We start from the raw sequence: 13,311 nt of genomic DNA on the forward strand, positions 1-13,311 counted from the left end.
AAAAACCCACTGCAGACACCGGGGAGAACATGCAAACCCCACAAACTTCCCCGAGCCGAGATTCAAACCAGGAACCTTCCTCCAAAACACTGCACTTCCTGACAATAATCTGACAAGTTATGGGTCTTTATTTAAAAAAAAAATATGAATTTAGACTCATGACGTGTGGTGCAGTGGTTTGCACAGTTGAGGTTCCTGGTTTGAACCTCGGCTGGAGAGAGTTTGTTCTCCTCGAGAAGTTTCTGCTTTTTTTGGTCATCAGTGACAGTAATTTAACTAAACAAGTCTGGGTTTCCTGGTTCAAATTTTGGTTGGGGTCCATATGTGCAGTTTGCATGTTCTGCTGGGATAGGCTCCAGCCCCACAGTGACCCCGATGAGGATAAGCAGTTACAGAAAATAGATGGATGGGAGTTTTTTCAGGCAGTAGTAAAGACAGTAATAAGCTCATATTCTCCATTATTTCTAAATCTAATTAAATCTAAATTACACATGCAGACATAATAATGTCTCATTCCTCGATTTTAGACTCAGTGGTTTGAAATATTGGATGAATATTAGTGAGCGACTACCTTGGTAACAGATAGTGTGTGGACTATTCATCCGTTTTCACAGGGGGCTGGAGCCGATCCAAGAGGTGAGGTGGGATACACCCTGGACAATCACCACACCATCCACCCCTACAGGCAATTTAGAGTCACCATGCATGTCTTTGGACTGTGGGAGGAAACCGGAGTACTCGGAGAAAACCCAATGCAGACACGGGGAGAACATGCAAACCCCACAAACTTCCCCGAGCCGAGATTCAAACCAGGAACCTTCCTCCAAAACACTGCACTTCCATGACAATAATCTGACAAGTTATGGGTCTGTATTTAAAAAGAAAATATGAATTTAGACTCATGACGTGTGGTGCAGTGGTTTGCACAGTTGAGGTTCCTGATTTGAACCTCGACCAGAGGGACTTTGTTAGGTTTGCATGTTCTCCCCGAGAAGTTTCTGCTTTTTTTGGTCATCAGTGACTGTAATTTAACTAAACAAGTCTGGCTTTCCTGGTTCAAATTCTGGTTGGGGTCCATATGTGCAGTTTGCATGTTCTGCTGGGATAGGCTCCAGCCCCACAGTGACCCCGATGAGGATAAGCAGTTACAGAAAATAGATGGATGGAGTTTTTTCAGACAGTAGTACAGACAGTAATAAGCTCATATTCTCATTATTTCTAAATCTAATTAAATCTAAAATTACACATGCAGACATAATAATGTCTCATTCCTCGATTTTCAGACTCAGTGGTTTGAAACATTGGATGAATATTTAGTGAGCGACTACATTTGCCTATTAAATACATTTTATGCTGAAGAATGGAAAATAATTTATTGTCCACAATTTGGAAAATTGTTCTTGGTTTCATAAAAACATTGATGAACTCACAGCCAGTCTCAACATTGACCTACTGTGCAAATTTAGGATCACCACAATATATCATAGTTTAATATAATCCTGACAAATACACATTTTTATTAAGCATGTGTAATCCATTGAATAATTTACCTTGCAAGATCTTCTATAATTTGGTTCTTAAAGGGGAAACAGGTAGTGATTTAATGAAGAAACATGTAAAAATCCAAATAATTAAAGATTTGTTGTTGGTGGGTTAATGTGTATAAAATTATGGCACACTCATAAAACACATGCATCCGATGAAATGCTGCAGCCATCCATAAAATAAACATGAGTCCTCACCCATTGTGAGCATCATGTCGCATCACTGCAACATCAGATAAAGTGTTTTATTCACTCTAAACAAACTTAATGTTTAAAGTTATTAAAATACTTTTTAATGCATGCTCAGACTGTACCGGTCAGCGGAGAGCGCAGTGAGGGTGAACACGGAGACTCCAACCGAGGTGAGCTGGATGAACGGGATCAGTTTGCATCCAACGCGGCCGAAGAGCCACTCGTCCACCAGGTATCTGCAGGCGTCCACCGGGGCGCAGGTCACCAGCAGCAGCAGGTCCCCCAGAGCCAGGCTGGACAGGAACAAGTTAGGCACCGTCCTCATGCACTTCACAGACAGACACGTCTTCATCAGGGTGACATTTCCCACCAGACCCACGACAATGATGACTCCGTACGCAGCGGCGATCCCGATGCCAGGGAGCCAGATGATGTACTGGCTCTGCTCTCCTGTGGAGTCCCAAAATACTCTGGAGACATTCAAACCTCTGCTGTCCTCTGTGTTTATAACGAGTGAATCCTCCAGAGACATAGCAGCCTGCAGGGAGAGGGCAGAGGTTTCCAAACAGGAGGGAGTCTGAGGTCTTCTGGTGTCTGACTTTATGCCCTCTCTCTGACGCGTGCGTCATTTCACGCGCTACAGACTACATGCTGTCAAGATGAGGATGAAAAAAAAAAAGAGTCTACAGGATGACCTGTTTACTCCTTAAATAAGTCTGTTTCCTTACTCAGAGGCAAACTGGATTTAATGTAGTTCAGGATGTAGAGATCAATACAACATCACCTCTTCAGTGTGCATTATAAACTGAGATAGACAATAGAATGAATGAATGAATGAATGAATAAGGGCTTTATTTGTCATTGTAACAGTACAAGTACAATACAACAAAATTGCAACACCAGTCTGTCCATACATATAATACGTGTAATATGATGACAATTCTGCCTATTTTACAGTGTAATTATTTGTGCTACAGGTGCAAGTTTGATACATAAATAGGTACAAGAGAGCATGGTATGATGTTATAGGGAAAATGAGTTCTTATCCCTGTTGTGAATAAGACAAGTTTATGTCATTTGATCAAATTAGGAAGGAGCACAATTTCTTTTATTGTTTTACAAATTAGACTCTAAAACGGCAACCATGAATACAGTACTAATACCCTTTTACCGTAATATTAGAAAAAGTTACACCATATAATACCCTTTTACCGTAATATTAGAAAAAGTTACACCATATTTATTCAAGTACAACAATTAAACAGTCAAAAAACACCACAGGAGTTCCACAGGGTTCAGTGTTAGATCCCCTATTTTTCAATGTAAACAAATGTACCATGACTATATTGTCCAGTACGAAAAAGGCTCCCTAAAATTAATAATATAATTATACAACTATAATTAAATCATGTGTACTCTGTTCTCCACAGTAAAAAAACATCTGAGAAATTCTTCATCCACTTGTGCTTGGCATGGCCTTATTGAATTCAAGATTGTACACCTGCTTCATGTGTTAGCTTTCAAACATTTTCCCTCAGTCTTTCATGTAACAGATGAAAGCAAGCTTCAACAAGTTTTGGCCATGCCTCAACCTAACAACATTCTGGTCCTCTATAATTGAAGTTCATTCATAGTTAGCTTGTGGTATCATATTTTAATTGTGATATCATGCAATGACTCAGTAACGTTTTCTGTCATGATCACGGTTATTAGTGGTTCCGTGCTGTCTGCTCTCTCTACACACCTGTCCATCATCAGCAATCACCACACCTGTCTGCCATCAGGTCATCACCTGAGAAAGTGTCGAGCTAGTTAGCTCACCAGCCTGCCTGCCTGTCTGTCTGAGACTTGTTTTCTGTGTTTCAGGATTATCCGCCTGCCTGCCCATATCACTGTTCCCTCTGCCCGGCCTCCATCCGGATTTCTATTGCCTCTCCTGAGCCAGCTACATCTCCCCATTCCTGCTGGTACACGTAATAAAAGACCTGTTTTCATCTCTGTCCTGTGCCTGCGTTAAGATTCAGCCGTACTAAACCATGACAGTCTGTCGTGTTTGTGTCCTTTTACGTTTTGTCATGTAACAGAAGGGTCAGTATCATTGGTAACACCCATGTTTACCTACTACTTCATGTCAAACTGGCTGTTGTGGCTCTGTTAGGTTCATTTTTTACAGCTGTTCCAGCTCCTTTTCTACTTGCTCTGCTCCATAACAAAAACATACTTCACTCTCCGTAACAACAGAGTCAATCCACATAAACAACTTTACAACGCGCACTGTAACACGCCAGCAGTTCATGAAGGAGACGAGCTGCTTCTGTCTCTGAATGACGCACAGTGAGTTGTGAAGTGAAGGTCAAACCTTCGTGTTTTCATGTTTGAAATGCCTCTCAGTCTGCATCTCACAGTGGAGACATACAGCAACGTTATTCACTGGTTCATCAGATGGTGCCAAATGGGGGCAAAATCATTTTCTAATATAAATGCAAATTGAGTTTTCTTGTATCAAGGCAGAAGATAATGCATCATAAATACTGATGAAAATATGCTTCTCCGAGCATAACTTGAACCATTTTAATTTTCCAGACTCTTCTGTTGTCCACATTTGAGAACTTTAGTGAGAATTGCTTAATATGTTTTCAAAGAGTTGGAGGGTTTCTAATTGTCGAATGTATTTCCTCTCTTGAAATGTGGATAATTTGTTTCCTAGCGTAAGGCCGAGAGTAGGAACGGGGGCATCAAAGTAAAATGGATGCTTGGACTTGAACCACGCTTTTATGTGAACTCACAAACAGGAACACACACTATGAAAGCTGATACTGATTCCACCGCCCGCTATTTCAAGTCCTAACTCGATGGAACCAAATTGTGTTTTTCTCAGACACTCTCTCTTGTGTTGACCTCCTGACCATCTCTTCCCCCTTTATCTCCAGCCTCGGTGTCTTCATTTGAACAAAAAATAAATTAGTTCTGTCTTCGTAAGATGACCTTTGCCTCCACATTCATATCTCCGTGGCATTTGTTTTTTATCTTGTTGGGGGAAAAAAACCCTCATTTCTAATGAAATTTAGATTCAAAGCTTCTTTCACACCATCGACTCAGATAACCACTTGAATCACTTGGAAATGGCACACAGTGTGATAAAGCTGAAATGAAGACGACTGATACCTGTGATGAATATTTCAGGTTCATTACAGAGCACTGCATACTGTGATATTCTGTCTGTTAGATACTAAAACCTTCAATGGAAGTTTAGTAACGTTCCGCTGAATGCAGAGCAGTAAAATGATTGTTTAGTATCTATCACTTTATTTAAGTCCTTGCTGATAATAGCAGGATTGCAAAACTTTATTATTATTTATCATAAAGGAGAAGAACAAATCAAGGAAAGAACAACAAAAAGCCTTCATAGATAACACACAATTTGCTGATCGGACCCCAGAGAGGTCAGACATACTTCTTCTTTATTATAGTGTTTTAGTACTACTAATGTTTGATGGCACAATGAACAATACAAAGGCAGAAACCAAAGAAATGGCTGATGATACAGCCATCGTAGGATGTGTATCAGAAGGAAACATGCAGGGATACAGGGGGGGTCATCACAGACTTTGTCAACTGGTCTCAGGCACGGTATTGGTTATGTTGAAGATGGTTGAGATCCAGATGCAGTAACACCATTACCACCACCATCTGTAAACATACATGTCTCATTAATGCATGTTACTAACTAAACTTCTTCCCTGGAGTTTCTGTGCTCTGTCGTCCAGCAGGTTCTTGTGGATCGTGGCTGCTGCTCTGGTTCTGCATGACGTCCACTACACATATTACTACTGTCATTATTGCTACCATATCTCCATTAGTTTATAGTTAGTTGATGATTTGCTGCTGCTGTGCATCTGTGTCTCTCTGTCTCTGTCACAGGTTCCACTGCTACTGTAATCATTTTATCATTCATTGTAATTGTACAATATGTTTGTGTTGATTTGTTCTGTACACGTGACATCTATAGCACGTCTGTCCATCCTGGGAGAGGGATCCCTCCTCTGTGGATCTTTCTGAGGTTTCTTCCACCTTTTTTCCCTGTTAAAGGTTTTTTGTGGGCAAGTTTTTCCTCACTCGAACCGAGGGTCTAAGGACAGAGGGTGTCACTCCCTGTACAGATTGTAAAGCCCTCCGAGGAAAATATACTTTGGGTTATACAAATAAAATCTGATTTGATTTGATTTTGATAACACCAGCAAGAAGAAGGATGATTGACCCATCAGACCATACTGGTGAATATCCAGGGATTGGACATCGAGGTGGTGGGAGCATACCTGTGTGTTTACCTCAACAACATACTGGACTGGTCGGACAACACAGACGTCCTGAATAAGAAGTTTCAAAGTCGTCCGGTCCTTTGGAGTGTGCAGGACTCTGTTAAAGCTTTCCATAACACTGTGATGGCATCTGCATTAGTGCTGAGAGAGACAGAAACAGACTCAACAAACTGGTCAAGAGGTCCAGCTCTGTCCTCGACTGCCCTCTGTGATTTATTGTTATATAAACATCGTCCTTCCTGTTGTTGGCCTCTGGCTGTCTTCAGCACCGTGGACAGCAGCCCACGAACACCTGTCTCCACCTGGTGGTGAACACGCTGAACTGTTGAAGCAGTTTCAACAGCTGGTTTCAGTTGAGCATCCCGTTGCTAGTAGCAACCACTTCTGTCACAGTTAGTTTAACCTGACGTGACATCCAGATGTCCTTGATGAGCATTATCTTTATCTTTTTTTTAATTATTATTATTCCAGCTTACTGTGAAGCTGCTCGTGTTTTTTAAATGCAACATTAAATTTTCCATCTTTCTAACATAACAATAGTGTCACGTTGGCAGTCGTGACTGTTGATTCCCTGTGTTCCCCCTTGTTTTCCTCATCCTTCTGTTTCTGGTGTTTACTTGTCAGTCTCTGTGTTTGTGTGTTGTGGGTGTGGCACATTTCCCTGGTCCCTCCTGGATAATCACAGATGAAACACACCTGCCTTCCAACAATTCATCACCTCAACTGCATATAAACCCTGGCCTTCCTCCCACGCAGTTTGTTTGTTCAGCTATGTTCGGACCTCCTAACTATTGTTCTTTGTGTTTCCCATTGGTTTCCTAGCCTGTTTCTAACCTCTGATCCTCTTGTGCTCAGGTCCACCACCAACATCACCTCCTGCCATATACCTGCTTGCCTGCTCTCCACCATCCATCTCCGGACAGCCCACATTGCGTGCCTCCACCGTCTATTGGACCCGCTGCTTCACCTCAGCCCTCCACCTCATCATCAGACCATCTCCTTCCCCTTTCTTCCCAAGTCACAAATAAATCTCCTTCTCTTGCCAAAGTTCGTCTGCGCCTGCATTTTGGGTCAGTACCTGTGTTATCACGACAAATAGCCTGAGAAAATGCAGCCAAAGCTCAACTTTAAGATGTATGTATCATATCAGTTCATATTCTTCTTTAGTGGCACTTTTATTAATTAAATTAACACAAACCTGTCCACACTTGGGGGGCCTTCAGAGGCCTGCTCTGTGGTAATTCATTCATATTAATAACATAATCTCTTTATGCAATAAGAAAACTCTCTGAAACACTTTCAGTTGTTAAAATAATCTGTATCCTCCCTGCATCTCTTCTTATTAGCACACATTCAAAGTTAAATGGTGCAGGTCTCTGCAGGCTGGAGGCTGAATCATCACTGCTGCTGTCATCCAATCAGCTGAGGGCTGATGGGATTGGGTGAGCCATCAAAAGTGTTGTTTCCTCTCGCATCCTTGGATACCCACACATCTGCGTTATTTGCATGCTCGCACGGCCCTGCACGTTGCTCTGTGCGTCTGGTTCATCGGTGATGGAAAACAACCGCTGCTTTGCCAACCGCTTCTCTGACTACAAAGGTGCGCTCCTCCCGGGTCAGGCCATCGTGCCAGCCGTCGTCGCCACCGTGGATAAAGTCCTGAAAAAGATCCCCAGCGACATTAGTGACTGTGACGGAGGGCTGTACGATGGTCCTGCCGGGGTGGCTTACATGCTGTATCACGTCAGCGAGTGTCCGCTGTTCTCCGAGCACCGGGACGTCTACCTGAAGACGGCCAAGCAGATCATCGACGTCTCGGTGAGATGCGTGGATGCGGAGCCGGACAAAAACATGCGTGCCGCCTTCCTCCTCGGCGGTGCGGGGATCTACGCGGTGGCCGCGATGATATACAAATCCCTCGGGTTGGCTGATTTCGTTAAGCCGCTGACCAAATTTCGTAACCTGTGGGAGGTGTGCGCGCCAATCAATTTTCTGGAGTGCGGCTCGGATGAGCTGTTCGTGGGGCGCGCCGGGTACCTGTGCGCCACCCTGGTCCTCAGACAGAAGCTGGGCATAGAGGTGAGCTCCTAAACAAGAGGGTGGCCTGGTTCACCTCAAAGTGGGTCAATGGGTCCATGCAAACAGCTGCAATGATCTCTGTTAGAAGATTGCATTGATTATTTATCCTAAATGTAAAAAAAATAACCAACTTTTCAGAGTCCTAGACAAGATTAACAGTCATATTTATGTGTAGCCTATAGGTGCAACTAACAACAGTTTTGTTTTGTTTCTCTCTGGACATTATTGTATCAAATCAATGCATCATTTATTCTATAAAAAGTCAGAAAATGTTCAGTCATTATTCCAGAAATAAGCTGATGGTATCAGTGTTGGCTGATAACTTAAAATAAATGCTAAAGATGTTCAAGGTCATTGAGGAAAAACAAAGCTTGTCCTCTAGAGAGCACTGACACGTTTAATTTTCAGCTGTTAAATGTTCAGCTTCGTCTAAATCTTGGACCTGAATCGACCAACAACAAAACTAAATACCCTGCTAAAGACTGGTTTTCATCTGAAAAACTAGTTTGAGGGTTGCCATCAAAAATCCGATACTGGCCAGAGTGTAGTCCAAAAACACAAAGATATTCAACAGGAAAAAGAAGCTGGAACCAGCTGATATTTGATGTTTTTTATATTTTTACTTCTCTTTTACCAGCTCTGAACTAAGGATTATATTTGCTTAATTAATAACAAGTTTAAAAGTAACTCTTCATTTATACTCTGTATACCTTTTGATTTATTTACTTCTATAAATCGTTGCTATCTAATAACCGTGTATCCAGTGGTGATTCAATTTGCAAACTTGTCTTTTATTCTGCAGATTCTGAGCAAGGATCAAATCAAATCTATTTGTCAGGCCATCATCGAGTCAGGAAGACAGTACGCCAGAAAGAAGAGGAAGCCTTTCCCTCTCATGTACTCGTACTATGGAACGGAGTATCTTGGTAAGAAGTCCAGCTTTGAGTCTCCCTCAAGTCTTTAATGATGCCTGTCCTTGTTACCCAGCCTGACTTGGTCAGTTCACGTCTGCTTTATTAAGAGCATAAGCTAAATCTCCCTTTCAGGCCTGTTGACTGTGAGAGGGTTGATATGCAGACACAGGGAGATGATAACATGTGTAAAGCTAACTTTCCTTTCCTTGACTGCATCGGATGAAGACAGCCGTGAGGGTTGGACCGTCCTCAGTAACTTTCACACCAACACAGAGTTCATAGTAAGCATGGCCTCGCTGGTCACTTCTGCATGGATACAACAAGACCTTTGAGAATGACGAGGAGGTTGAATAAATGACACTTTTCAGACGAGAAATATCTGAGAAACACCTGGTTAAAGATGCTGCATGTGTTACAGTTTGCTTGTCCTGAAAGGTTTTCTATAATTGGATTTGCTCGACATCAATAAGCTGCAAATAAAAAGGGAATCCACCGTCAGAGACATGTGTTTTCCCTGCATGTGTTAGCATTACTCAACAAGAAACCCCATTGAATTACGTCCATATTTGAGGATTCTGCAGGATCGTACAGAGGAAGAATTGTTTGGAAACGTCGGCATTGGACTGTGGTCTTGCAGAATCATCCAATATTGACTTTCTTGTCTGGGGCTTAAGATCACAAGACTACAAAGAGTTACTCAAGCATGTATGTTACCCGATCACTCTCAGGGATTAGATGAATCCTCAAGATCACTGGACTAAAATCAATTTCAGTATCAGGAATCTTAATTACTCTACATTTTGTAATAGTTCTAGTCTTATTTTAATGGTTTAATATACAGTTCACAATCCTAGATCAAATGCATATCCTGACAGAGTGGTCTCTGGTCTTGAAGAACTTCCTCAATGTTGGAAGACAAAACCATCAAACTGTCAAGTATGAACAGTGGGCTACCGTTTAGAAGAAGCAGAAACAAGTCCTCCGGTTGTGTTTGTCCGGCATGGTGCCTCCCTGCATGCCTGGATTTGGTGGGTGCATGTGTGAGCCCCTCGCACCGCCTTTCCCTTTCAGGTGCAGCCCACGGCCTCTCATCGGTGCTGCAGATGCTGCTGAGCTACCAGGACATGCTCAGCGGGGCAGAGAAGGATTTGGTGTGGCAGAGCGTCGATTTCCTCATGAACCAGGAGCAGAACTGTAACTGGCCTGCGGAGCTGGGCGCCATCATCGAGAGAGAGAACGAACTTGTGCACTGGTGCCACGGAGCCCCAGGTACACTCATCCCTGTGAGATGTTCATACGTCGTCTTAGCTGCTGTTTCTTCTGTTGAATTCACGTCTCCGTTCTCTCGTGCAGGTGTTGCGTACCTGTTTGCTAAAGCCTACCTGATCAATAAGAAACCGCAGTATCTGGACACGTGTATCCGCAGTGGGGAGCTCGTGTGGCAGAAAGGTCTGCTGAAGAAGGGACCAGGCATTTGTCACGGGGTTGCCGGCAGCGCTTACGTCTTCCTCCTGCTTTATCGGCTCACCGGCAACTCAAAGTACATCTACCGTGCTCAGAGGCGAGAAATCTCTCTGTTTCCAAAGATTTCAGAAATACTGAGGTCATGAGGTCAAGCTCCAACACTGAAACAAAACCAAAGTTGAAATGTTGAGCCACTAGGGGTCGCAGTTACTGGATTTTAGTTCACCACTTTAGTCCAGAATGAAACACGTCAACAAGTTGAATGAATTGCCGTGAAATTTTGATTAAATATTAATGTATGAATCTTTGGTGATCTTCCAACTATCCTCTTGCGCCACCATGAAGTTCACGTATTTGAATGGTTTGCCATGAAACTCTTATCAGAGGACTTGACCTCAGCGCCCTCAGTGGTGCAGTAGCTACTGCCCATCAGCTGTAATCTAAAATGTCACTTTTTATTCATGTCTCACCGCTCATCTCCTCTTTCCTCCCCAAAGGTTTGCAGAGTTCCTCTTCACTGAGGAGTTTAAGATGGGCTCCCACTCAGTGACCAGTGTCTGCAGTCTGTTTGAAGGCCTGTCGGGGACGGTTTGCTTCCTGGTCGACCTCCTGCAACCGGACCAGTCAGAGTTCCCTCTGTTTAGTGTCTTTGTGTGAATGGACCCCAGTTTACTGCTGTCCACTGACCCCAACAAACATCACCCCTTCCCTCTGAAATTCACCTGAAATAGAAACATTAAGAACGTGGATTAAAACTGGGAGAGGGATGGTGTTTGTTTGGGGTTTAGAAAATCATGTTTGAGTACAGTCGCAGCAGAAAAAAAATTATCTAGATCTTTGTGTCTATACTAAAGTGGCTGTGCAGCTTCTAAGCTTTGCCAGATTTATTCCACTGACTGCAGCATTGCCCATTTCAGTTTACAATGTAGTAAATCGCACTAAAGCAGAGGTTTTCAAACTGTGAGGTGGCGTAGAAGGAGAGGCTACGTGTCTCTCAGACTTTGAAAACCTCTGCATTAAGTATTGGCAGTCAGAAAAGTGGTACTGCTCGTACATCGATTGAATTTGCAGCATATTGTACAAAGACGCTGCTCTCAGGTCAGAAAGACACATGCACATATACCATTGACAGCTAAAAAAAATAAAAATAAACGGCAATCACACCCACGTCACACAAAAGCAAGTGTCACATAATGCCTTTAAAGTTTTTCTACCACTCCACCAGCTGAGTGTCACATATCACAGCCCTTTGAATTTGTGTCTTTAGGGTATGAAATTACTTAAATTATTATTATTAATCTTTAATAGTAAATATAACGGAGGGATTTTGATACTGGGCTCATAAAAGTTGGGCAGAGAAGCACAGACACTTAGAGAAATGTAGATTGTCGTCTCACTTTGCACTGTGCAACATCGCCGTGTGAAACGAGGTTACGCTGTTTGTATATTCGATGTTTCAAACTGTGTTAGATAACGTTTGAGGGATCTTTGAAATGTTCAATATGTCGTGATTTGTTATGACTTACCCCGTGTAAAAAAAACACCCTGATGTTAGACTGTAGGTTTGTGACAGAGACAAAGAACAAAAGAGTCGGTGTGAGAATTAAATTTTCTTTCCAGTGCAGTCTGTTCAAGATGCTACTCAGTTATGTGGATTTATCTTAAAATAAATGTAATAATGAGGCCTTACACACAAATTTTCTTGCATTTGGATATGATCGGATCTCTCTGTCGACGACATTGGAAAGTGAAAAAGCTTTGGGGCGGCGTTTTGGACTCAAGTTGGTAAAAAAAAAAAGGTGAATATGAGCAAACCAAAGCAGGTTCTGTGCCTGTTGTGGAATATTTTAAGTGTGTGTGTGTGTGTGTGTGTGTGTGTATGTGTGTGTGTGCTGATTTCGCATTAGCAATCCGAGCTGTCCAAATGATTATTGTTATTAATAAAGTGTCCAAATAGAAAAGATTTTGTTTTCTAGTTTGTCTGTAACACACCTGAACATAAATGACATCTAATTGATATGAAAACATTATTTTTTATAGCATCCGGCCTGATGCCTGACAATATTTCCAGTTAACCGATGATAACAAATGTCTGTAGAGCTGATCACTTACATCACTCTGTTTTATTCACAAGAGAAGAAGAGAAAGCAAAAACACTGTCTCATCATTAGCTCACACATGAAACCATTACCTTGTGCAAAGAATCATGGTATGAGAGAGGAGACTAATTGTTAATGCTTATATAAGTATTTAATGTGTTTCTAGTCTGCAGACCACTCAAGGTGCTTTTACTTTCACCTGTTCAGACACTGACAGCATTACTCAACTTAACTTTATTTATTTATATAGCTCCTTTCATGCAGAACTGTAGCCCAAAGTGCGTCACAGCGCAGAGTAAAAACAGAAGTAGTGAACAACTAACAGTTCTTAAGGTAAGAGAGCAGTTGCATGAAAAACTAGAGATAAGAAGAAAAGGAAAAAGCTACAACAACGAAACAAATAAGAAGTCAAATTAGGACCTGTAGGGTAAAAAGCATAATTTAAGAACAGTTGCAGTAAAAGTAGATAAGACCTGTACAGTGGATAAGCACCAGAGATAAAAGTAACAGGGAGTGATCAGGACCTAAAAACTCAGCAGTGAATGGCACCTTAGGTAAAAGCCAGACTAAAGAGGTACTAACAGGTATCCAGTGTAAAGCTTTTAAAATGGGGGTATATGTGTCCTCTGTCTGGTCTTTGTCAGTACTCGGGCTGCAGAGTTCATTAGCTGCCATGCAAGGTGTCAAGTCATCAATTTAG

General features: G+C 42.2%; 2 protein-coding genes across 3 annotated transcripts in view; one reads left to right on the forward strand and one right to left on the reverse strand.

The window, feature by feature from the left end:
* Nucleotides 1-2,368, reverse strand: part of LOC104932356 (gastrin-releasing peptide receptor) — an 8,299-nt gene extending 5,931 nt beyond the window's left edge. Inside the window, exon 1 of the mRNA XM_019261168.2 lies at nucleotides 1,859-2,368. Coding sequence (XP_019116713.2) covers nucleotides 1,859-2,268 — 410 coding nt within the window. The 5' untranslated portion in view covers nucleotides 2,269-2,368. The remainder of the gene's footprint in view (nucleotides 1-1,858) is intronic.
* An 895-nt stretch (nucleotides 2,369-3,263) lies between these two features.
* On the forward strand, nucleotides 3,264-12,295 carry LOC104932351 (lanC-like protein 3). 2 transcript variants are annotated; one of them, XM_027290781.1, is made up of 7 exons: nucleotides 3,264-3,703; nucleotides 6,911-7,125; nucleotides 7,438-8,134; nucleotides 8,937-9,060; nucleotides 10,120-10,317; nucleotides 10,402-10,609; nucleotides 11,010-12,295. In XM_027290781.1, the coding sequence occupies exons 3-7, from the start codon at nucleotides 7,562-7,564 to the stop codon at nucleotides 11,167-11,169; spliced, it is 1,263 nt and encodes a 420-aa protein (XP_027146582.1). In that variant the 5' UTR covers nucleotides 3,264-3,703; nucleotides 6,911-7,125; nucleotides 7,438-7,561; the 3' UTR covers nucleotides 11,170-12,295. The 2 variants fall into 2 exon arrangements, with proteins under 2 accessions (XP_027146582.1, XP_010745847.2); XM_010747545.3 differs by lacking the exons at nucleotides 3,264-3,703; nucleotides 6,911-7,125 and having other exon boundaries at nucleotides 7,425-8,134.
* Nucleotides 12,296-13,311: the final 1,016 nt, after the last annotated feature.

This window comes from Larimichthys crocea, chromosome XVIII (genome assembly GCF_000972845.2).
Source record: "Larimichthys crocea isolate SSNF chromosome XVIII, L_crocea_2.0, whole genome shotgun sequence".
Classification (NCBI taxonomy): domain Eukaryota; kingdom Metazoa; phylum Chordata; class Actinopteri; family Sciaenidae; genus Larimichthys; species Larimichthys crocea.

Coding starts and splice junctions, on each gene's coding strand:
- LOC104932351 (XM_027290781.1), top strand. CDS start 7,562: ATGCTCGCACGGCCCTGCACGTTGCTCTGTGCGTCTGGTTCATCGGTG. Junction 8,135..8,936: donor GACAGAAGCTGGGCATAGAG/GTGAGCTCCTAA, acceptor TTTATTCTGCAG/ATTCTGAGCAAGGATCAAAT. Junction 9,061..10,119: donor CTATGGAACGGAGTATCTTG/GTAAGAAGTCCA, acceptor TTTCCCTTTCAG/GTGCAGCCCACGGCCTCTCA.